Source organism: Electrona antarctica (genome assembly GCF_951216825.1).
Source record: "Electrona antarctica genome assembly, chromosome: 8".
In the NCBI taxonomy this organism is placed as follows: domain Eukaryota; kingdom Metazoa; phylum Chordata; class Actinopteri; order Myctophiformes; family Myctophidae; genus Electrona; species Electrona antarctica.
Window position 1 is genome coordinate 12,147,871 of NC_136789.1, and position 26,934 is coordinate 12,174,804.

Below are 26,934 nucleotides of genomic sequence, written 5' to 3' on the forward strand. Positions count from 1 at the left end.
CAGCAATTCAATTTACTTCAATAAATCAAATATATGGAATATATTTCTTTTTGGATTATCGTTGAAAACCCTTTCTACCTACGTAAGATCAGAGCTGCTTAAAAATGTTGTAAGATGTCAGACCTGGTTGTTTTTCTTACCTAGTTGTGAATAAATAACATCCATCCCAAAGTGCCAGTCTTCTGATACTTCATTTACAGTGAGTAGCTGACAAAGATATCTATCATTATGGCAATGATGTTGTTGCTTCTGTCAGAGAAGTCACCCATTTTATCCACATGCTGTTGTCAGCAAATGGATGGTGTAGAGGGGGGAAAAATCACACCCGTGTGAAGTGAGGGGCACTAATATATTAAAGTCGAACTCATGTTGATTAGGTAAATGGCACATTATGACGTAAATTTTCCCTTCATTGTCAATGGCGTTTACAAAACAAACATTGAACTAAAGACAAACATTAAACCTTTGTATAGGAGGGGCTAGCCCCTCAAAAAAGGCAGCCTAGATGCCTAGTATGGACCATTGGGGAACTCCAGTCAAGACAATGTGCTTCTTTAACCATACTAATACCATGCATAGAGGAAATCCCTTCTACATTGATGCTCGAGGTGCATTTCCACCACATCACAACGTAGATAGTGTACATTAAACCTAGTCTCCTTTTTTCTGGACATGTCATTGTAAGCGAATGTCAAAAATAGCCGATCTACAAGTTCACATCACAATGCATTGTGAGCTTGCAGATTGGTATGGCTATTTGCCATACGACAAAGTACAATAGGGCTTAAGTGGTTCAAGGTGCTGTCTGCAGTTTTGTACATGACCGTGGACACTAACACAGCAGTGGTACTCAACCTTGTGTGGATCAGGGCCTACTCGAAAATCTCAAAAGCGCCCGCAGCCCCTTTTTGAGTGGTGTAAACCACTCCTACGACTGGCTTTGTTAGTTTACGTGTCTGTCTGTCTGTGTCTGTTCCAAAAAAATGAGCATGGTTGCTACGGTCACCCAGTTCACCCGGGTGTGATTTCATTACGTCAGACCACAGCTGATCAGGCTATATAATACCTTACACCACTCAGTTCACACGGGTGTGATTTTTTTCTCTCGATTGAGTTCCGCTTGGCGTAGCTAGTAACAACAACTTTAACAACAATTTGACCATTTTTATTTATATGAAATTGTTTCTTATTTTTGAAGGGCCCTTCCTATGCACAGCTTTGTGTTTGTGCTTGTAGCATGGAATGTGGTGATTTGATTGGCTGATGTATGATGATAAGAGCGCCCCTCACTTTTTTCTCTTCGTTTTAAGGTCATCATTAAAATCTTACAGTTTAGCCAATTGCAATATCGTCTCTGTCGTTTGGAAACCTCATATGTACAAAACTGTTACTTTTCAGGATTCAAATGAAAAAAATAAAGCTCAAACCTCGAGCTTGTAGATCTTTTGAGTGACGCTGTAGGATGATCAAGTAGGGCGTTAATTTACAAAAGAAACAAGTGTATATGGTTTCTGTCTGACAGCAACAACATTCTCACAGCCCACCAGTGGGCCCCGGCCCACAGGTTGAGGTTTGCTGGGTTAAGATGTGATGACAGGAGCAAAGAGTCTTCCTCTGAATTAGAATTCCCTTCTCAATCACACACTGGTGTCCGAGAGGTCTATCCAATCACAGAAGCTATACACAGGATCAGGGGTGGGAAACGCTGGCATTATTTTCCAAGGAAGAAAAGGGTCATCTGTGGGTCGATCTAATCTCCATCAGATGTGGAAAGTAAATAAGTATTTTTACTCAAGTACTGTGCTTGAGTGCGATTTTGAGGTACTGTACTTTATACTTGAGTATTTCCATTTGAGTGGTGCTAGCCACTCCTATAGACAGCCGTGTGTGTACCTGGCTGTCCGTCTGAGTACGGACATAGCGTTTGTTGACCACCAAGTGTTACTGTTGCGCAGCCTAACACACACACAGAGGCCAGGGAGGGCTTGTACAGCACGAGTACAGTACAGCGCCACTCACTTCAGACTGGTCTGAATTTTCAAGACTATACTAATCAAATATAATATTTTTAATCCACAAAAAAAAAAAAAGTAAAACAGTTTATATTATTTAAAAAAAACAATCAATTATTGTTTTACAATTGAGTAAATCCATTAGGTTAATAAAGTGTTAATAGATGGAGGCCATCCCATGAAGACGAGCTGAATGTTATTGTCACCAGTTTATTGATTAAAGTACACATTGGGAGCAAATAACAGTAAGAGGACATTCCTCTGATTTCCTACTAATGTCAGTAAAGTAAAAATGACACATGATGTCTTTGCAAAACGGAACACACAAGCTTAAAATAAAAAAGCTTTCATGTTTATTTTCCACACAAGCTAGAAAACGAAAAGCTTTCTTGTTTATCAGAAGAATTGTTGCCTTTCTCACTTTGTTTTTTTAACACTGATAAATACTTGTTTTCGGCAAAATGAAATCTAACAAAGTTTTTTTTTTCTTTTTCTTTTTTGGGGTGCGACGTGAGGCGGAGAAAAACCTCACCCTTTTGCTTAAGACCAACAAACATCTCCCCTACTCGATAAATCCTTCAAAAGTAGTCCTCCCCCCTTTTTCACATCAGTACATCAGGCCTCTGGGGTTTGACCTGTATTAAAGTGCAGACTGGGATGGGGGAGGGGGAGCTTCTTGAAGGCCTAAAATGGACACCAGGGGCTTCAAATGAAATGTTCCCTGGGTGAACACTAGCTTATGTAAAACACACTTGTCATTATTGGAGTATATCATCAAAAAGTGGCTCAGTCATTTATTACCGGATGCAAACATAGTCGTCACTGGATGTCTTGTCAGAGCTGACTCTTGAAAAGCGCAAAACCGCAGATGACGGTTTCCATATGGCGGTGGTTCACAAACCTAATTTCGAGGACCACCATAACTCAAATGTGACCAAATGGACCCGGAATTTTTAAACTCAGTTATAGACCTAAGGGTCAATTTAGAACCCCCTTTAATGAACTCTGACAGTCCCTGGACCCCACTTTGAGAACCGCTGCTATAAGGGAACCCAGCATCGCAAGACCTAATTCCCCAAGAAGGCTGAGGGATTCGAATAATCAGATCATTATCGGAGCTGTAATTAAAATATCAAGTAAAAGAAAAACCACACCATTATCTTTAAACCGCACAGACTGTCGTTGCTGCTGGCAACATTCCTTCAATTGCACACATACATTTTTGACAAGGAAGGCATCAGTTTAGGCATTAAAACATCTTGGCACTGAGAAAAGAAAATGTGGGGAGGGTGAAACAGCTTGATAATCGTTTTTGTTTTGAGAGTACATTCTTGTTCCTTCCACCACAGAAGTGTATTTAACTTATAACAGTATAGTCGATATGCAGGGGTGGGGAAAAGCAGCTTCGGCGTGAAAAACAAAAGAAAAAAAAAGGCAAAAAGGGAAAGATTCAGTCTGGTAAACGTTAAAGCAACAACTATCAGAGCAGGCAGTCAAGGGCCTCGAGTGCCATGGATGGGAGAAAACGTTAATCAAGGAACAAAGGCATCCTAAACACAGTCATACACCTCTCTTCCACCTCCCCCGTACAACAAGCGTTGGGGTTGGAATCCCTTCCTCTCACAACCAGTCCATAGTAGTCCATTGATAAGGTCTTGGCACTTTTTGGGCATGATAAATCAACGTCTGAACACAATGAATTAAAACGGTTGTTTCCAATGTCTCTTACTCCTCCTCCTTTCAATGTCCTGCACTCTCATTGGTCCTCAGAGCTCCAATCACACTCTGGATGTTTTCCTCAGGGACCTACAAGAGGTGAGGGGGAACAGTGAAGGGGTGTGGCAGAGAGGGGGGGGGGAGAGAGAGTGGCATTAAATCTCACACTCTGCCAGTTATATTAATTTATTCTTCCAAAGCCGCCAGTGTTTTTCAGTGAAACCCTTAATTTGAAGGTTCCACCGGAACCCGAGATGTAGGATAACGATGTGTGTTGTGACAGACGCTCGTCTTTTCTTTCACCCGGAGAAGACTTTTGTGGACGCGATCGTCGGTTCTTTGGTTATGGGCCGTTGAATAATTATTCTTTTTTGACCAATGGCGCAATCTGGGAAGGGAATCCAAGATAAAGGCATTTGAAAAAATGTAAACTGGATCATGGACGGACATGTGGACGGACACTATCTTGTTTCTGGTTCATTTTCTGTTTACTCAATCGCCTAGCAACCCAGAGCTAATGTATGTAGCATACGACATAAACCACTATAAAGACCATTTGACGTAGATTTACGTCATTGGCGCTTAACCGCTGGATTGGCCGTAAATTTACATCAATGGCGGTGAATGTATTAACCCTAAATTTAGCCATGTTCATAGAAAGTGTTTAATGAGCAGTGGAGCGCTTTGAATATCACGTCCAGAGCGTTCGCACGGAGCATTTATTATCGATGACCAACCAACCATTCAATTTGAGCTGCTCTAATGTCATGTCATCCGTGTTATTACCACAAACAGCCTAGCTGAAACAATGGTAAACATGGTTGTCAGACACAGTCAGTAGGATCCAATCTGAGAACGATGAGCAGCGCTCCGCTCTAAAAATGGAACTATTTCCAGCTTGAAGCTGCCGGGAAGAGTGTTGCAGCGATTCTTTACCTACATGGAAATGTATGACAGAGAAACGCTTCCTGTGGACAATACAAGCCCACTTAGAATAGCCCATCTTTGTAGGTGGGCAATTTTCGACACACACACGCACAATAAACCAGTATAAATCCGTTTTACTGCCTCATTGAAATGAATTAAAAAAAAGGAATTAAATCTTACCAGGGCATGGTCAAATTTGAAGGTGCTGATGTAATAAGCTGGAATGTCAGCAGTAGCCAGGGGTTCCGATATTTGAGCCACAATACCGCACTCATCTAAGAAAAGGCAAATGAACAGGTAATTAACATCTGGGCATGTCATCAATTCCACACAAAACTAAATTCTTAATGGAGGAGTATTTGTTTTGTTCCAACCTGGGCCTCATTTTTGTAGTTCTTAACATCACGTCTTTCACTGTTAAAATGTGCCTAAATGCTTCATAAAAAGGTAGATTCCAGTATGTTAAAAGGTGCAGTAAGTGATATTTATCTGTTAAAATAAGTGTACGGTAGTTTTATATTCTCATAGATCTAGAATGTTTGTTCAGTAAAAGGGGTGTCCCCTCTCTCCTCTCTAGTGAGAAGAAAATTCATTTTCAGGTATTTTGCCAATTTTATCCAAGCAGGAGAGAGTACCCATGTATTACAGCTTAGATTGTAGTGTTCCAATACCAATTCTGTCCGCTTTATGTCTTTGTCACCACTTCCAATTTCACCTGTTTATACTGCATCCTGTATGTTCACTCTCCTGACTGGAAATTGGTATCCAGATCTGAAAATGCCTTTTCTTACTAAAGAGCTGGAGAGACACTGTTACTGAAAACACTTTTTATAGTAAGCTTTAACTTTTTAAAAGAAAAAAGAAAAGAAAAATGTCATGTTTAATATCACCTACACTACAATCTATGCACAATCTATGTAAAGCGCCTTGGATAAAGGCGATCTAAAAATGCACCATTTACTACCTTTAAAGCCAGCAGCATTTAAATTGTGAAGTGATTTTCTTTTTGTCACAACCACTCACCATGGAAACGACTAAGGCCCAGGTTGAAAGAAACTAATACAAATGGTCCATTATTCTTGACCTCAACTCTTGTGAATGTACTAAACCTGCTACTCACCAAATCCTAAAGGTTGTCCTCCAATGCGAACCATTTTCCACAGCTCTCCTGAAGCACTCGTGAAAAGGACATTGTTTGGAAACCTAAAATAGAGAATGCAGCAAAACACCAACACACGTCAAACGAGAAGGGGTAACTGATATAATATGACATCATAATGGACTGGTATGATTAATAATGCATAGGCATGAGTTATGCCTGTTCAAAGTGCCCTTTAATCGCTGCTTGCAGCTATATTTATTTAACAATTTTTCACATACAAACTTCTCTTCAACTGGGATTTCAGATAATGGTTTATACATTGTGTGTAGAACGTTTCAGGTTCAAGCGTTTTTCAAACTGCTCAAAATGGCGGAAATCTGAGGGCGGAGTATACTGGTCAAAGTGAGTAAGTGATGTGTGTTCCGCATGAGTCAAGGTACATGTGCTGTCCCTCTTTGGCCTCATTGGCTCGTAAGATCTTAATTTTTAAACTTAAAAACAAAAGCCCAACATTTTCATTAGATATTGGTCTAAAGTTTGTGTGTAGAAATGTCTGTGAATCCAGGATTTCAGGAAGATCCCAGGAGTTATAGGTCCCCATACCACATTTGTTCATCGTGAGGAGACGCATATGTGTATTTTTATTTGTATTGCTGCCTGTCAAACGGTTCATGAGTTATGCTATGCCTGTTCAAAGTTTGCATTTTTCAATTGAGTGCTATAGTGCCAACTGTGCCACCCTTTGGCCAATGGTTGTGGGCTTCGTGTCTAAGCAGGGTGACATAGCCCTCTATCATATTGCCACATTTCATAAAAAATGAGCACCGTCTGGAGCACCGACAGACAAAATTATTTATAATTCAAAATAATGGGTCAGAAGTCAGAGGTCAATTTCAAAATATTTTGTTCCAGGGACCCCCAGAAGATTTGAGTTAAAAATGCTCGCTCTAAACGTGGCAAGAAGTGACGCACTATGAGCTTTTATATCTGCTAAATTGCCAAAGAAATCTAAAATGATTTCCCCAGTTTTAATGGGTCAAGTTAAGGCATTGTCCAGTTGAATATGTAGTGGTACAGGCCTGAACATCAAACAGTCTTCTTTGCACCCCGAGTCTGAAGCAATTTTGTTATTGTTCAATTAGTCCGGGAGCCATGGGGGTGAACGTGGTTTTGTCAGATAAAGTTTTTTTCTCAACTGATTCTTGTAGCTTGGGGTCTCCTCTTAAGAATTCAAAAGGGTGCCCAGTGATATCCCTTGGGCATTTTTAATTATGAACCCCTTAATGCCCGAAAGAAACAAATCCTAGAAAATAAAGCTTAATGTAATATTTAATGCAAAAATACTTGTTCTAAATGCATCAAATGTGCTTTCTACAGTGTTTATGAATGTGGATATGCACAATGTACTTTATTTCATGATTAATACATTATTAATTAATGCATATTAACCCCTTCATGCCTGAAAACCCCCAAAACCCACAAAATATGTTATTGAGGGGCCCTAGCCCCTCCTATGCCCAGCTTTCTGTGTAACATTGAAGACGGTGAAAACGGAAAAGTGAGGACGCAAATTGTGATTGGCTTGAATGACATTTGTGATGATTTCAAGGTTCAAGGTTAAATTTTATTTTATTGGTTGAGCATGGAATGTGATGATTTGATTGGTTGAGCATGGAATGTGATGTATAATTATGTATGCTATTGATGATTTATGATGATAAGAGCGCCCCTCACTTCACACGGGTGTGATTTATTTTGAGGGGCGCTAGCCACTCCTATATACAGCTTTTGACCCCACAGGTCTCAATATTTGCCATTGACAATGAAAGGAGAAATTAGGTCAAATGTCCGCCAAATATGACGTAAATTTGTGGCAACAGGCATTCTGATTGGACAGTATGAGATGATGCATGATGATGTGCGATGATAAGAGCGCCCCTCACTTCACACAGGTGTGATTTTTTTAGATCTAAATGCATCAACTTTGCTTTATAGCGTGTTTATCCATGAATGTGGATATGTACATCCATTCATCTTCAACCGCTTATCCGTAGTTGGGTCGAGGGGGCAAGAGCTCCAGAGCAACATTATAGGCCGTAATGTTAATGCTTGTAAAATGCATTATTGATTTTGGCTCTTTCTCAAATGTCATAAATACTGTACATACCTAACATCTGATAGTATTGGTAGCCTTAGTTTACTCATATGTGAATTTAGATCTTGAAATGTAGCACATTTGTTAAAGAAAATGCTTCAACTGAAGTGGTTGGCACCCAGCACAATGAAACACAATACACATAGTACATTTAGCTTATAGCTTATAGGTTTCATACATAACCTCATATATGGGTATACACGCCTGGCATCGTCATGGTGATACATACTCAGTTGGCTTGCATCGTAATCATGACACGCATCTAGTGAACCATATATAAGAAGAATCCGAAGAGGTTTAGGGAGCTAGGAGCATTTGATACGCTCCTCGTGATAGACTCCATTGTCTTCCGTACGAGACAGGATATTTGGTCTTACAACCCAAATGACCTCAGCGATATCTGGCTTTACAAACCGGATATTGTTGGCTTAGAAGTTTCTGCATCCCGGTTAAGTTCGGATCGGACACCAATGCAGTGGGCTCTAACAAAGACAACCAGCACTGGTTTGAGCTATCTTATAGAAAGGTAGAAAAGAAAAGCTAAGTGACTGACGCTGAATAGGTTTAAGTATTGTAATTATGTATCCATTTTTGAACCCATTACAGCGGGGGTGAGTCATTATACAACAGGTCGTTTCAGGGCAGCAATTAGTTGAAGTAGGCATCCAGCTGTGCTTGATGGAACACCTATTGGTTGAATGCTTCTGAAAATTCTTCCGATTGTGATTCTGCTTGGTCAAGTATGTTATTTCAGTATATTGACAGCTGAGCTTAATAACAGCCCTGGTGTCAAGCACCTGCTGCTTGGTTTTATGCTGTATTTCAACAATGTCCCTCTAATCTCTCTAACCGACCCAGTGTGGGGTTGGAGTTGAGGTGGAGGGAGAGAGAGAAGAATAATCATTTTCATAAAACTGCAATACTCAATGACCCCTGGCTTCATTTTCACATACAAACTTTTCCCTACTGGGTATAATTCAAAATGGTGGAAGATCTAAATAACAGAGGTCATAGGTCACGTACCACATTGTTCCTCATAAGGAGATGAATATGTGCAATGAAGTTTCCTTACTGTAGTAGTTCAAACAGGGCATGAGTTATAGTCTACCTGTTCAAAGTTTACATTTAGTTATCATTGTTCAATAGCGCTGCCCTTTGACGAATGACGAATATTATTATTATTATTATTATCCGCCATTTTTAGCAGTTTTGGCAGTTCTGTGCTGTCGTTTTCCAGGGATTCTCACAGTAATTTGCATAGCAGGAACAAGTTACACATGTATGAATTGTGTTATAATCTGTAGCCTACAGCAATGAATTGATAATATTCATAGCTGTAATGATTTAATAATGATTTAAACATGCTACTTTATTCAGCTGAATATGTTAATTAATTTTGGTGGAATAATATTTGTGTTCTATAGACCTGTATTATTCTGTCAATTCAAAACATGTGGTCATGTTCAATTTGTACATGACCACATGTATGAATGTATGTATGCCACATGTAGGCCCATGTAAATTAATGTATGTATGAACATTTACATTTTGATGGTTTGATCTTTGCATGAAATCTCACAACCCTATTTTTGTGGGAAATCTTCTGTGGATGTTTGGTCCAAGATGCTCAGGATAGATGGCCTGCAAAGGTGAATATGCAACCACCTGAAAATAAATATGCTACAGTTTCCCTAACACAGATTGTAGAAAGCAGATTTGATACATTGGACTTAATTATTGTGCATAAAGAAATCTCAATCGATATATTTGATAGATTTTGGGATTTTCGGGCATGAAGGGGTTAATTTACTTTATTTAATTAACAATGCATTACTCATAAATCAAATACATTGTGCATATCCACATTCATAAACACTGTAGAAAGCAAATTTGAGTGTTTTGCATGAAATACCATGAAACTGTTTCGGGCATTAACGGGTTAATAACAAAAAATGCCCATAGGATATCACTGGGTACCCTCTTGAATTCTTAAGAGGTGACCCCAAGCTACAAGGATCAGTTGAGAAAAAAAACTTTATCTGACTAAACCACGTTCAGCCAAAAATCAGCCTTTGGCTCCCGGACTAAATCCGTTTCTAACACATTCGAATAAACGCAGGAATCGGTTAGATTTACAAAATGTCTCACCATCACACAGACACTCAGATGGCAATTTCAGAGTTTTTTGGTCAGAGAAACATGTTCGTTTTAGATGTTTGCGCGAATAAAACAGACTCTGGTATTAATGTGCATGTAATCAAGCTCACTGAAGTCGTGTCGGATAACGTCGGTTCAACCAACAACAGTGAAGGTAAGAGAAAAAGAGTAAAACTATGTAAAATGGGTGACCTATCCCTTAAGGCAATATTATGGGTCTCATGTAAATGTGTGGGGCCAAGGCTGCCCTACATGCTGCCGAGAAAAAAAATCAATCACTTAAAAAATGAATGTCTGGTCCAATTATTGCGAAACCACATTGCTTGGAGAAATCACTGACCCATATAAAGGATACAGCCACTCCCATGTCTGAATGAACAATCCTAACAAGTGCTAATGTAGCGGTCAAATTAGAGACACCAAATGACATATTGACTCGTTATTATGTCGTCTATTAGTTGTATTCTTATCGCTTTTTGCACCGACAGTCTCCCATGAGAGTGACAGAATAAAGAACAGCGACAGACATAAAATACTGAGAAACACACAATGTCAAACGTACATGGTATGTACCAGACAACTCTAATATTAGTTAGCAACAGGGCCAGCTCAAACGGAAATGGCACGGTTGTTCACATTCTACTAAACAAAATGTCATGTCTTTCAAACAGTAATTGGTGGAGCAAGTTGAGAGGAATAGGATTAAAAAGAGCACTACTTTACCTCTGCATGGTCTGTTCATCCATGACCAGAGAGATATAGCCCTCGATCAGCGAGAAAGAGAAAAAACGGATGTGGCTAGGGTCTTCACTTGATGTTCCAGGCTCCTTGGACCTGAAAAGAAGAGGTATAAGACTCTTCATATTCTGACCAGTAATGCTGAGAACCATGACCAGTAACCAGATCTGCTCAAATGAACAATGCCTAGCCCATGCAATTATTCTCTTTGTGATGTACAGTATGCCATTTTGGCCAGCTCATTTCAATTCAATATTAACAACCACAGACAAAAGATCCCTGCGAAGCTGCGATAAATTCTTACGCTACATATCGTCGCTGTCTAGCGGAAAGTCGGTAACCTCCTTTCTCCATATTCTAACTTTGTGTTTTTATCGTAAATGAAAGCCCTAATTGATCATACTTAACTAAAGCATCACAAAGAAGTATCCAAAAGTAGCATATCCAAAAAGCTTGAAGCGTGGTGCGAAGACGAAGTGACGCGTTTTGAGCTTTTAGATCTGCTACTTTTGATACTAGAATTTGAATCCTGAAAAGTAACAGTTTGGGACATAATGAGATTTCCAACCGACAGACAATACACGATACAAAATACATTTATCGGGTTGGAGTAGGCTAATTTCAAACACTTTTATTTGGAATCGCAATGGCACGCCATCGGTGTGAATGTGCTTTGGATAAAAGCGCTATATAAATGCACCATTTATTTACATCAATAATAACTGCTTAATACTTTGGCTATTTGAGCGCACGCACACACACACACACACACACACACACACACACACACACACACACACACACACACACACACACACACACACACACACACACACACACACACACACACACACACACACACACACACACACACACACACACACACACACACACACACACACACACACACACACACACACACACACACACACACACGCATAAATCAGTGTTATTGAACAAACTTTACGTCTGTGTGTTTCAAAAATATTGAACCAATGGAAAGTAGTAAAAAGCTTGGGACAAAACATCTTAACTCCATTGGACCCTCAAACTGTCTGCTAAAACAGCTAACTCCACCACCTGTCCCCCTCTCATGCAAGTAATTGACAATACATAAAGTCACAACACCAACTTGGATGAGGCTTATAAGGTTTTCTTAATTTCCTGAAAAAAATATACTGTATTTTTCATTTACTGAAAAATATACATTTTGGAGTTAGGTGGTTTCAGCAAAGATATAGAACATTTATTTCAACAACAACCTTTAACATATCATCCATGGTAAATTGTGATGGTTAAGTGTATGTGAAGGAATAAGTGGTCCCTCTCACCCGCCAGAGTAGAACATGACATCCATGAGCAGGGTGGCTACCGAGGGCAGTGTGTCTGGGTCCAGGCTGGTCACACAGAACATGTTACTGGGACTAGATAAAGGGTGGATGATGGGCCGGGGCACTGCAAGACAAAACCATGGATCAAAGCTAAATAAAAACTCACGACAGAAGTGTGTGGTTATGGCAAGTCCTCATCTGCGATTTGTGAAACAGCGTGAAAGGAGAGCCCCCATACACTAGCACCATGTTTCATAAACTGAGCCACTGCCAGGGCGCCAGTGGATCAGGGTTAGAGTGGCCGGTAGAGCGGGCGGACTGGGAACCGCAAGATTCCCAGTTCGATCCTTGGCTCAACCCAGAGTTAAAGGACCACTTACCACTTTTCAACCTATCTTCATATAATAGGTCCTCACTAATAATCATCAAAGAAAATGGCGCAATTTTGGAAGCCATCGTTCTCACGATAATGAAAATCTAAACATTTTTGTTAAAAAAATATTTTTAAAAATAAATATGCCTAATGATGATGTCACTGGAGGACGGTTTCTAAACTGCCCACAGCACTCCTATGAGACACAGACTGAGTAGGAAAAACAATTATCATGATTATTAGTGAGTACCTATTATATGAAGATAGGATGAAAAGTGGTGAAGTGGTCCTTTAAGTGACTCAAAATCTCCTTGAGCAAGAACCCCTAATTGCTCCTGATGTGCAGGTTGGTGCCTTGCATGCTTTACTCTGCAATCGGGGGAATGAATGTGTGGGTGAATGTAATGCATCTATATAAAGTGCTTTGGATAAAAGCGCTATATAAATGCACCATTTACAAATTACCCCCAAAACAATTGGCAAGCCATACAGCCAACCAATATTGAAGAAATTGCAGATTGAGGCATAAATCTTTGCATTTATGAAATATTTGAGATCCTTTTGTGGAAGATTGAACATGTATTTAGTGTTTGACCACTTCCAATACTTCATTTTAAAATAATGTATAACCGAAAATAGGCCATCTGCAAGCACACAAAGCATCTCACATCGCATGGCGCGTTGCGAGCTTATGGATGGCCTATTTTCAGTGTGTGGCATGATTCCATAGAAGACATGCCGACATCTATGTAATCCAAATGAGTGAAATCTGTCACATGGAGACTGAGAACTTTAATCCCTGCAAAATGTTTGAAGCTGTGAGGGCTCAGTTCTAGACCCGTGAAAAAGAAGCATTTTCACTGTGCATCTTTATTATGAACTATTCCAAATGAATGACCCCCCGATAACATACCCTGTTCTCTGCATGTTATAATAGGTGAAAATGCTGATGGACAAGTGAGTTCGCTAGCCCCTCCTATATACAGGTTTAATGTTTGTTTTTAGTTCAATGTTTGTTTTAAAAACACCATTGACAATGAAGGGAAAATGTACGTTATCTTGTCCCTAACACAAATATTAAATGCCATTAACAATAAAGAGAATTTAATGTTTGTTTTTAGTTCAATGTTTGTTTTAAAAACGCCATTGATAATGAAGGGAAAATTTACATCATCTTGTTTCGCTGCGGTCCTCGCAGACTGATGCATTTTTCGAAAGACCGTCAGACCCGAAATTCGCTTCGAGATTCGGGTCCGAAAACGCAGCAGTCTGCAAACACCATGAGCCCTTGTTATACGATGGTGATTTCAAGTATCTAGGGTTTAAACAGATTAGATTTAGTGTGGGTGCGTGAGCACAGACTATAAACATCTGGTCTGCCTGCACAGATTGTTCTATCTAGGGGGGTAATATCCTTGGAGTGTCCTTGAACAAGGTGCTTCACTCTAAAGCAGTGGACTTCAACCCAGCCCATTATTTATTAGGCATTTGAGTCACGGACCACCATTTGATGACATTTAGCCTCTCAGACACAACTTAGAAATAGAATATTTTGTTGTTGTTGGGTAAGATTGTGTCCACAATTCCATGCTGTATTGATGTGGGTAACAGGTACGGTCGCCCCTTTTCCATCTTGCCCCACTACTCTACCTAGCTGTAAATAACAAACATAATTCTTGTTGGTGATTATATGAAAGGTATTATCATATTAATTTATCATTGTTAAGTTCACTCTGTATATCCACGGGCATAATAGCATGATGATGCCATTACAAAACATGGGCTACATGGAAGAAAATTTCTTGTGTTTAATAAAACGAAATTAACTGCTAGAAGGTCCTAAATTAACTTAATTAAGCAGTCGCCGTCTCTGTCTCATGTTATTCTTTCTTAATAGAGATCGACTACTATACAATCAAATAAATCTGTATACAAGATAATTTCAGAGAGTGAGGGAAATACTAAATTAACTGTTAACTATATTAACACATTTCGCGTGGGCGAGTTGGTAAAGGGGCTGATATTCTTGATGTGGTACCATTAGGAGAGGCAACAGGAAAACGTTGATTAAAATAACAATTCTTCTACATTCTGTAATTTTGTAATCTGTAGACTTCTTGTAAACAGATGTTTAACAATAATGTAACTCTTGAGAGCATGAATGAAACCAAATGGTTAAATATCTATAAAGGGTCCATTTGGTCAAGGACCACCGGTGGTCTAAAGGAGCGGCAGTGGGTCAGTTAAGTAGTATATGTATGTCTGTGCTGCCTGGGAAATTCCCAGCATAAACAAAAGGCTTTGATGTGAATATGTTTTCAATTAATTTAAGGGTTATATGAATGTCAACCATACCGCTCCCTAATGGTCCATACATGATTGTTTCCAGGTTTCGATGTGTACAAATAAATAAATAAAAAGCACTCCAGTCTCATATATACTTGTCATGTGAAAACTAGCAGAAATAACCGATCACAGTGTTGTGAGCTTGTAGATCTTGAGTTAATGTGGTTAACATGCGTTTTAAAATGTTAAATTGAAATATCATCAAACATAAATATCAAACGTACCAGACAGTCTACCTTTCCCACAAGGAAATGCATGTATTTAATTGAGTCTGAACAGAAGCACGGAAAAAAACATATCCTCACTACTAGCGTTAGAAAATGAAATGACCAGAGTATCAAAAGCAAAAGCATGAAGAGACATGATCGATTGTGTCAACGACTTCTTTCATATCATCTCTGTCGGGTGGAAACCTCATATGTTACTTTTCAGGATTAAAATTCAAAAACAGGTCTACAGTACAAGCTCAAGTTTGGTTTCGAGCTTGCATATATGCTACTTTTGATACTTTTGTGTCATGCTGCATGATCGAGTAGGGCTTTCACTTTGCAAAAAATTAAAATGATGGAGATAGTTTCTACCCGACAGCAGCGATATACAGTAAACATTCAGTACTGAAATTAAATGAACTTCTTCTGCCTACCAAGCTTGGGCTTTACAAAGCCGTTGGTGACTCCCAGGGTGTGGGCAGCGACGGTCTCTCCGTTCACCACCCTAAGGAGTGTGAACTCAGAAGATAAGGTGTGCATGACCATGGGAAGGTCTCGCTCTCGAACCTGGGAACAGAACAATGTGTGGGGTTAATTTTCTTTCATTCCGTCTCAGCTCAGCTGTAATAAAACATTTGTGCCAAAAGGACATAAACCTTAAAAAAGATTGCAGACTCAGCTATATAAGAGTATGCAGCGCACATCTTTTTATGTACATAATTGGTCACGTTCAAAACAGCCTCATGTATAGAGTTTTTAGGATGACGCTAGGTTAATGACACTAAGAAGAAAAGGAGCTTCCTACCATGGCGTCTCCAATATGACGGCAACATCATTCTTATACTGTACTTCAAATATTAAATAGATCAAATTGCATTTCGTCTCTGTCGGGTGGAAACATATGTTCAAAACGGCTTACTTTTCAGGATTCCAATTTCTAAAATAGCTTAAGTAGCAGATCGACAAGCTCAAAACGAGCTTCGCAGATCTGCTACATTTTATGCTTTTGTGTGACGCTGTAGTGTGATCAGTTCACGAAAAAACACAAAAGGTTACATAGAGATAAGAGGTTTCTGCACGACAGCAACAATACACAAACAAAGTGTAGAACACGTGGTCACCATGTGTGAGTTGGACCAAGCAGGCCCTTGATGTTCAGTTCACATTTAAAATGCTGTCTATTTCCCATTCCTGTCTCATCCCCATCAAGGAGGGAGATTGTGATTGGTTGATGTAGATCTGTGTATGTATTTTGCTGTGGTGCTACTACCCGTCTGTCAGCAGCTGCCTGAAGAAGGTCTTTGACCGAAACGTTGCTTAAAATAATAAATGTATTCATATTGTTCATAAGTGCCGACGGTGTGCGGGTCATTGTGTTGTTTTTGTATGTTTTGTATGGTGTTTTGTATGGTGCAAGGCTTTTAACAAGTGAGTTGGAACAGTGGTTCTCAAAGTGGGGTCCACGGATCCCCAGGGGTTCTTTGGGGGGTTCCAGAGTGTCCCCAGCAAAAGTAGTTAATATAGCATCACAATCATCTGAACTACTTTAACAATATTTTATAATTATGGCTATTCAAAAATAGCACATATACAAGCTTTTATAAAAATCTTGAAAATGTATGCAAAACAAAGTTAACATTTTTAATAAATCTTTGCTTCTTCTGAACACTTTTTTCATATGTAATAATACATATTAATTATGGAATCCTTGACACGAAATATTTGGAGGACCACTGAGTTGGAACAACTTCCGACTGATTTGAGCAGTAAAAGGTCAGGTGATACTCTTGACACGAATGTGTGTTAAAGAGCACACAGGAATGTTAAGGTAACATGAGAAGGCCAGAGAGGATGACCTTTCAAATTCAAACAGGCTCATTCAATTATTGTACACCTTAACAACTTCAAACTTGATCTATATGAAAATAGCAGATCCACGTTGCATCGCAGTGTATTACGTGACATTGTAGATCTGCTATTTTCGCCCCCTGTTTTGGGCCTATAAATGGCATGCCTAAAATTCCCTATAGGAAAACAATTTTATCACGCGATGTCAATAATGTCAAACAATTCAGTGACATTTCAAGTGCTTAAGTTAACACTGAAGATAAGTGGTTCTTATGGCTGTTTATTTAATCAATAATAAATCATATAATTTACTGTATATTTATTAACACAATCAGCGCCCGGGATTTCTTTCAAAATAACAGCTCGGGGTGCCATGCAGATATGGTCGCTTTTACTCTGTAATATGCCTATCTATGGACAGGTTGAACTAAACAGTACAGTATGTAAACCTTTACATTTGAAGGCTAGAATGCCCTCTCTCTAGTATACCTATACCCTGGTTCTTGTAAGCCAAAAGGTGAGAAGGTATATATATTCCATTGCTATAACCGAATTGCCCATAGCAGCAAATAGATCCTAATCTGAGTTACAGTTACTATATGAATAGAAATCTAAGGACTTGGTGAAGAGCTGGCTGGCATCACCACCGAGTGGCTTGACCCAAGCATCATACAGTACTCATGACAGCAACATTTAGGTCAGGCATTACAGGTTTATGTAACGCAAATAATCATAACACAGAAAAACACGGGCTGGTCTCTGGCTCGCTCCCTCAACCTGACTCAGACCCGAGTCGGTAATGTACCCGTCCCGGACTGCTGCACAAACGGAAAGAATGCATTATAAACGCACATTCAAAGGAAGCCTTTATGTTTCTCAGACAGAAGGGGACGGACGCTTATGAGGCAGGGAAGACAAGAGGCAGACGATTAAAGCGGTCATTAGGATTGTGTTGATACTATAGTGCCAGCTGGTTTACAGAGGAGAGGTACACCCATGTATGTTACCTGGAATTCCAACAACAACAGCCTGAGCCCAGGATTATCCTCTTTACATAACTACTGCCCCCCGATTATCCACATCAACACACTTTCTTTCTTTCTTTCTTTCTTTATAACAAACACACCAGCGCCATTAAGAAGCCTGTGTGTGCGTGTGCGTGTGTGCGTGTGCGTGTGCGTGCGTGCGTGCATGTAACAATGTAATAAAACTGCTCCCCGAGGCCAAAAAGGCTCTGGAATGAGACATTAATAGTGCCGTTGACAAAATGAAAATATTCTTCTGAAAACAAAAACAGAAGCCCTGGGAGAACGCAGCATATCCACTGATATTGCTTTGCCATCTCAAGCTTTAGGAGACAATGTATTAATGTAAGCCTTTGTTATGAAGCTACACAAATTCTATTTTTTATATACTAGACTATTACTTATATCAGTATAATACAATATACATACACAGCTATATTGTACTAATGCAGTACACTGATTGTTCGATTTCACAGCTAAAAGATTAATAGTTAGGAAACTAATGGACCCTCATGGGACTGGAACTCAGACAGTGTACAAATGGAAGAAAATGGTCCATTTGGTTCCATTTTGCACTCTCAGAGTCAAATGAACCTAGAGGATTTTAAAGTGTAGATCGGGGACCCAGAGACAAGAGTCGTATGAAACGGGGGACCGTGGTAGCCAGAATTTCCATTAGGCTTCACTTAATTATTCAGTCTGTGCTCCCATTGCAGCCTTTTTCCAAGATGTTACTGGAGAGGGAGTCCTCAGCAATTAGACCATCTCCAAACCAATCCAGTGCCAGTCACAGAATTTGATGTAACACTTAATTCATGTGAGATATAATTTCCTATTTCAGTAGAATATTTTAACTGAATAGTCTGACACTCCATTCCATTTGGTTCCATTATTCCTGGGAGTCTTTTAAAAACAGCTTCAATAGCTTGGAAGTTTGCGCTTGTTTTTCCATACCGTCTTACAGTTTACTTCCATCATCGCATTCAAAGGATGCTGATTGGCCTAGTTCGATTTCAAGCAAGAAAACGCAGCCAACGAGACCATGACACACTGTTGCATTTCACGATTGAAATGAGAAAATAGCAAAAGTAGCAGACCGACAAGCTCACAACGCTTCACTTCACACCGAGTTTCAAGCTTGCAGATCTGCTACTTTTGTCCTTTTGTGTGACACATTCCTGATTTGCAATGTTTTTAATGGGCATGGCTAGTGATTCAAGGGCTGGAACCGGGCAGGGTCTCTGTGGCCTAATGTAGTGGTTCCCAACCTTATCTGGATCATGGCCCACTTGAAAAAAATTTAAAGCGTTCGCGGCCCACCCATCTGGCAGCCAATCGACTGCCATGATCCTATTTATAGCTATTACAAGGCATTTTTCTTATTTTTTATTTCTTTATTTTCTTGTCAGTTCTCACTTCTCATGTTGGTTTATGGATTTCAATAAATTCACTACCATCAGTATAAGACGTCTTGACCATCTTTCGGCGGAGACCACTACAACTGGTCTGATGCATAATTATCAAACTGGGTGTCCTTGGCAAAAGAAAAAAAAAGGCATAGTCGTGTATTAAGGCACCAATGGATTTGCACTCACCAGAATGAAGTCTGTCTGATATGTCGACAGCATGAATACAGAGATATTATGATCTGCCAGTGGCGCGATGACCGATTTAGCAATTTTGGTAACTCCGATTGGCTGTGAATTGGTGGCATTCCCGCCCCCCGACACCACGTTAAGAGCCAACCACGTTGCGTCAGCAACGCTGATGTGCTCCGATTGGGGTAGTTCTGGAAGAGACAACAGAGAATGACGTCAGTCGTGAGCTACTGAAAGTCTGAAACACTGACTAGGATTGAGCAATATACTGACTGATATTATATCGATATTGCAGTCTTGAGATTAGATATCAAGTAATAAAAGAGTATAGCCGCACACTCGTAGCTGCCGATTGAAGTTTTATTGTGTCCACATTACAATAAAACTTGCATCAGCAGCTATGAGTGTGCGGCTATACTCTTTTATTATTCAGTGTTTCATCCGTTCGTGGCTGGCACCTCACAAGGACTGGTGTGCTGTGCACCTTTGATAACAGTCTGAAATTAGATATCGTCTGGCATTCTTGGATATCGATCGTAATATCATATCCATATCGCTCAGCCCTACCACTGACCCAAACACTTTGAGAAAATCTCCTAGCAAACCTCGTAAAAAGTACCAAATTGGCAGTGTCACATGTGTAATTTTACAAGTAACCTTAGAATGAGTGAGGAAGAGCTGTTAGTGATCCATCAGTGGTCTTTCCAAGATAAAATAAAGAAATGGTAGTGCTTTTTGCCAAAACCCATTCACATGCCAACGGTGGGGAATCCATGCAAGGCAACAACCTGCTCATCTGGAGCAGTTTGGGGTTCAGTGTATGTCAGAAGGACCTTTTGTCACGAAGCTAGGAGGAGCCGGGGATAAAACCAGGAACCTTGATTCCCAAGGGGCCGGCCCACTCTACCTCCTGAACCACTGCCACCCCATATAAAATCTGCCTATAACTGATAGATGTATTAGTTTTTATATTGCAATATACAGTCTTATACTGCCATTTGTACTTTACTGCTATGCTACTTCACTACTCAGACCTTATGTCGCAATATACAGTAAATCTTCAAATCTTGTACTGCCATGTTGGATTTCACAATGCATACGAGTTTCACAGAAAACATGCATACAACAGAAAATACCTGCACCTGTTTCGTAACAAATAGCTTGTAGTATCCATGGTGACCAACGAGGGTCACCCTGGAAATGGCCAGTAATGACATGGATTCACTCACTGAACCAACCAACTACAAAACGCAGAGCGTGGCAGCTTGGCTTCTAATCTGTAATGGGACTGGCAATGAAGCAATATGTGGTCAAACATTGCCAGCGAACATGCTGTATGGAATTGCAGAAAATCATAGGGCTACACAATGTGTCAATTTCCTGCTCACTGATCCATGGTTGCTGCAGTAACATAAGTGATCCATAAATAATTGCCCGGAGAGAGGCTCACCTTTGAATCCTTCCTCATCTACGATAATGGTGTAGTCCTCTGGAGTCTCCGTCAAACTAAAGAACTTGCATCTGAAAGTGAGAGAGACAAGTTCAAATTGAGAGAGACCATATTACAAACGGTCAACCACTGAAAGTCATACTTAAATATTTTCAAAACATAAAAATAAGAAGAAAGGGGTTAGGGTTAAAGTGGAAACGTACGGAACAGTGATTGGGAACAAAACATGTGCACATACTCAGCACTCCATGGACATGATGGTGGGCCCTTTCTATTCTGGGGTGCTTCGGCTATAGCGCACTGAGCGCACTTGCGCAATACAAACTAATGTGAGTGCAATGGGTGTGCATATCCGAACGCACCCTATATCATATAGGGCTGTCACGATTAACTATTTAATTGTGTTTTTGTTGCTGAACACTGGAAGGAAGAACAAGTAACATTTCTGTTTGGCTTTTAGGCTTTGAAGTTGCACAGGGAAGACATGGTAAATAAAAATAACCTACAAATACATATTTAACTTTAAACTTTTATACTGAAAACATTAATAGTGGAAATAGACAATTTACAATCTCACAACATGTTGAATCGCAACGCATTGTGAGCTTGTAGATCTGCTATTTCCACTATTTTTTGAAAGATTTAGAAAATATGTTTTTTTTTCTTCTTTTCAAAATGAAAACGATTATGATGATTATGCAAAAAGAACTCAAATAATCTAATCTCTAAATTATAAAGACAACAACAGGAAGACAAAGCATTTTACAAGTCAGCTGACAATACAATTATGCCTGGCTCTTGGTCCAGTTGTGTAAAGCCGTGCTGGGAAAGGAATTTTAGAGACGAGGGAGAGATGTTTTTCTTTTAATATTTTAGTTTCATACATCTGTGTATGTAAGTTGATACTTCTATATTTTTGTTCAATGCAACGTTCAATGCAAACATATACAACCTGCTGGTATAAATACTGGGGGGAAAAACACCAAATTGTGTGGACTAGGAGACGCAAGCCGGTGGTTTATTACAACAAATGACCACTGATCATCACAAACAATCATCTCACTGTTGTTAAAGGTAGATCAAAACAAAACAAAACAAAAACCATACCCCAATTAAATCTTCAAGATCCCCTACTCTGCATGGTTTACTAGGTTACAAGGATAAATGACCAGGCTATTCCCGTTGCTATTTCTTTCTTTCTGTTTTTCCATTGTCAGTCAGTTGTATGCTTTATTTCAGACCGACAGTGAACAGAGACTGGAAAGTTGGTGGTGTGTGGGATGGGGGGGGATGAAGAGCCTTGGGTTATATTCAAACCCAGGTATCATTGTGGGAAGGACTATAGCCTTAATCACGTGGTATGTATGTGCACTCTCACTAGGCGAGCCATATTCTGGTCAGATTTTAAAGGATGAGAAATTGTGTGAACCCCATCTTCAGAACCAGTTCCTCCCAGCAACACTCCCAGCATGCATAATGAATGGTGCCATTTCACAAGGAAGGACTTTTGAGCTTAATTGAGCGATTCTTATTTAAACTCTGCCTTAAATGTAAATGTAAAACATCTTTCTGAGAAAGGAAAGCTGCACAGTGGGAACTAACCTTGCACAACACAAAAGTGATAATCAGATTGTTTGTACGCTTGCAATTGGATGCCAATTTGAACGTGGGTGAAAGGTGTGAAGAACCACAGGACGTGACAGAGAATCCTTCTTAGCGTGTCATTCTTCATACATATAATAGGCCTGTCACAGTTATTGTGTAATTGCCCGATTGGAATTATTTGAGATAATCATTATAATTTTTGCATAATCATTAGAATGCCTGGATTCCAATCCATCTGTATAAATTCTGTTGAATCTGTTGGAAAAATGTCCATACATTTTCAAAAGCAGATCTACAAGCTCATAACGCGCCACATCGCGATGCGTTGCGAGCTTATAGATTGTCTATTTCCACTACTTTATCAGCTTGCAGAGCTGATAAATGATCAGACTTTCTAGTCTAGTCAGTAGTCACGTGGTCTAGTGGTGAGATTTTTATGATTGGCTGGCCTCTAAGCTAATGGGAGACTAACCCTATACTGCCAATGGGACACTAAGCCCGCTCTCCTCTTCCCCACCATGACCAGAGACTGCAAACGCAACTACAGAAAGGCCCTACTATTACGTACAATATGCAAAAGTATAAAATTATTGAATATGGTCTATTTTGGAGAAAGGACATTATATAATTGGTTTGGTACTTTGGTTTTGGTCATTTTCCGTCAGTTGAGTTTACAAAGCTTAAAAGCTAAACAGAAATGTAATGAACATGTTCCAATGTCAATGTCAAAAACACAATTAAATTATGAATTGCAATTATTTCTATGATAATTACTCTTCAAGTACAATCTTATGATTGTGAGTGACAACCCTACTAATGATCACTGTGTTTTTGTTTTGTAGCAATCTTCAGTTAATACCCTGAAAATGAGTCTGTGTTGATCAAAATCCTGTAATCACTTTCTAATTATGATCATGTCAATAACACCTCTCCATGACATTCTATATCTGGATCTAACACCGTCAACAGTCAGTGGGGTCTCACAGCCTGAGCAAGATAGCAAATCAATGGAGAGGATTATTAATCACTGTGTAGCTGCTAATTCACTCAACGCTTAATTAGCATTCCTCACATAAATGTGAGAAACTTAACACGGTCTCACAAATTGGGTTCCAAGATATGGCACCTAAATGCATTTGGTGAGCGCATGCTCCAATTAGGAAACAAATCCAAACCATAGCACTCAATACTAAACTAATAAAACTAATATCTAGAACTTTAAAAATAGTATATATGCTCAAACTGAACAGTTTCATTAGTTTTGTAACGACTTGAACCCTAACATTCCCAGCTACTCTAAGCAAAAAATAGCAGATCTACAAGATCACAACGTGTAATTCATTAGTAAAAAAAATAATAATAATATCCCATTCCCAATACAGCTTGCCTCACACTATTCCAGTTAGACCCGAGTGAAAATCACAGAGGTTTGCCATTGCCATATTATTATACTGTAGTGAGCGAACTGTAAATGGCCCTCCCTCGGACAGTTTGTGTAGGAGCTAAACAGATGTCTCTCACCTCATTTCATTCAAACATTAAGACTGGACAGATGTCACAGAGGCTGAGGGCTGTATTTTGCGTGTCTTAAGTACCAGGTCTTATTACTTAACTTAAGACCTGGAGGCGTGGTCAATGCTCTTTGGCCACTCAGAATAGCCAAATGGCATTGATCACGCCTCCAGGTCTTAAGTTAAGTAATAAGACCTGGTACTTAATTAAGACACGCAAAATACAGCCCTAAGTCTCTTATCTTATAAAACACTGGTTCTCAACGAGGGGTCCAGTCACCAGGGGTCCTTGAGGGGGATCCAGGGGGTCTCCAGCAAAAATCATTGATAGTTAGGATTAGGAAGCAAATGGACCCTTACGGGTCTGTAAATCCAAAGCGTAAGTGTACAAATGGAACTGAATGGACGTTTACGGCTAATCTGGTTCCATTTGTACACTTCAGGAGGTACATTAACTCAGAAGATTTTACATATAGATTGGAGTCGCATTCACATCCAGAGATAACAAATCTAATGCATATGAAATTTGGGGTCATTGAATTAAAATTAATTATTAGTGGCCTTGTGTATAACCATGATCAAGCACATAAGCTTTGAAGATGATACATACTCATAGTCACTTAACTTTCAGAGATTTCCCCAGTCATTCTGAGGACACGATTTTAAAGGGGTATGAAAGATTTGTTTAAGTTTGTTTTCCAGTTCAGTTACAGTAAAAAGCTACAGCAGATTAATACCCTGGCAGGATTGTAAGCAACGCAGCTGCATCTAATTAAATGAATGGGCGTGTTAGATGTAGGTGTGCCCAGAGCCATGGGTGTGCGGCGTGTGCCACTGGTCATTCACACACCTAAATCTAACGCACCCATTGTTAATCTTATTAGCTGCAGCTGTGTTGCTGACAGACTGTACTAGTGTACAGCACTGTGTACTATGAGGTCAGCCTTATGCAGTTTTACCCTGCTGTAGTTTTTAAACTGAACTGTAAAAACAAACTACAAAATCAGTCTAGGGTTTAATTCATGCTATCCCTCTTTGTGGGGAGATTATTGAACAGCCTCTGACACAGTAGTTGGACAAGGGCTGTACTTTAATGCCCACTGATTGAGAGTATAGCACACTGGTTCAACTCAAACTTAAATGGTCTGGCCTGGGGACTTAACCTGACTCCGCCAGATGGGGCAGCAGAGAGTACACTGGGTTCCCCCCTCCTGCTCCCATCTGGGAACTCTCAGGCAGACTTGATGCCCGGCCACAAAACAGCCTGGCCAATCAGCGGCAGCTAGAGGCGGGATCAAGGCCTTGATCCCGCCTCTAGCTGCTATAAATAAAGAATAAATATATACAAAATAATATCGGAGCTATTAATGTCTTATGTTATCAGAGCTATCGGGATGATGTCATAATTCCTGATATCACGATTTTTTTTTAATCAATGCCGATAAAATAAAAAAATAAGTATCGGTGCTTATTATTGCTTATAATTATTGTGCATCCCTAAATTCAAAGGAGCTTTATTGGCCTGTGATTCTTTAGCCCCTTTCGGGACCCTAGTTTACCTTTTCTGTATTTATCCCATACAGAAAAGGTAAACTAGGGTACCGAAAGGGGCTAGTGATTCCTCTGGACTTTGGAATGAGAAGGTTCCAGACTTGAGATCTTATGTTACACTGCTAACTCACAGGGTGTTGAAGGGTCAGTGATATATAGCAGCCCCAGACTAAGCACTATTAAACTAAACTTTAAACTAAACTAAACTACACAACATCACTTCACAGCAGCAGAAGCAGAAAAGCCCCCAGAAACAGATGCAGCAATGGCTCAAGTAAACAGGCTTTTTTAACAAAACCATTGCAACAGTATGATCTGCAGTATCCCTGCCTGCATGTTTCTTTAGTTTCTTCTTTTATGTTGGATTTAACATCCCTTTTAAGAAGCACAGTCAAACCTTCAATGTTAACCCAGGGTATCCAAATGGCTTATTATGTACACTCTCTCAGGCTGCTATATTAACATTGCAGATTTTTTAGCTGTGTGTACAGACAGTGCAAAAAAGAACACGCGTACACGCACACACTCAGACGCGCGCGCGACACACACACACACACCCCTTTGTGTCGACAGAGCTACAGATGGCACACAGATAGCTACAAAATGATAAAACAGCGGTAACGTGTTAGGCCCTAAAACTGGACATGTTTACAATGTACAGCAGCCTAGCTCATATCACAGATCGTGTCTTTACATGGATCAATGCAAGATGAATGACATGCAGTGCCTTCCTTATATGATAGGATATGAGGCATCAGTTTTTGATCATGTTGACAGCAATAACCTGACGTGCGAATAGCATTATAGCGGAGCTTGAACACCTATGATATCAGATGTGCATGTTATCCGTGCATGTAAACTTACTTACCTTGTTTTAGAGGCCAGGAAAGCGAGTTTTATTAATCCGTGAGTGCAAATCTGGATCCCCTCTTTTTCTATGCTCGCCACTTTCAAGCTGTGCTCTAAAATATGGAGCTCCATCTTTTACGCCTTCTCATTTGAGGAACAACTAAAATATAAACCTACGTGGTTTCAAATAATAGGCATGGATAAATAAATGAACACATACGGGTAAAGGGTGATTAAATAGAGAAAGAAACGAGAAGCAGGGTGGAATAAAGAAAGCAATGAGGTAAACGGACTAAAGTGTCAAGTCACCCGTGTCCAACCAGCAGCGGAATAGCTTGTGCTTCCGCCTTTTGTTTTTCCAAAATAAACGTCCTACCTGCTGAGACCTAACTGTGAAATAAATCGTGGTATGGTTATAACAAAACAGCAAC

At 39.8% G+C, this 26,934-nt stretch overlaps 1 protein-coding gene across 1 annotated transcript; it reads right to left on the minus strand.

Annotated features, from left to right (window-relative positions):
- Positions 1-2,202: 2,202 nt before the first annotated feature.
- castor2 (cytosolic arginine sensor for mTORC1 subunit 2) lies at positions 2,203-26,866 on the minus strand. The gene is made up of 9 exons (XM_079508721.1): positions 26,523-26,866; positions 20,988-21,058; positions 19,535-19,728; positions 15,501-15,633; positions 12,139-12,262; positions 10,793-10,903; positions 5,776-5,858; positions 4,836-4,930; positions 2,203-3,818 (listed from the first exon to the last, which is right to left on the minus strand). The coding sequence occupies exons 1-9, from the start codon at positions 26,633-26,635 to the stop codon at positions 3,753-3,755; spliced, it is 990 nt and encodes a 329-aa protein (XP_079364847.1). The 5' UTR covers positions 26,636-26,866; the 3' UTR covers positions 2,203-3,752.
- Positions 26,867-26,934: the final 68 nt, after the last annotated feature.

Excerpts from the sequence above, each read along its gene's own strand:
- castor2 (XM_079508721.1), bottom strand. The coding sequence starts at position 26,635 with ATGGAGCTCCATATTTTAGAGCACAGCTTGAAAGTGGCGAGCATAGAA. Across the intron at positions 19,729-20,987 it reads AGATGAGGAAGGATTCAAAG|AACTACCCCAATCGGAGCAC; the intron begins GTGAGCCTCTCT and ends TGTCTCTTCCAG. Across the intron at positions 5,859-10,792 it reads GATGAACAGACCATGCAGAG|GTTTCCAAACAATGTCCTTT; the intron begins GTAAAGTAGTGC and ends TCTCTATTTTAG.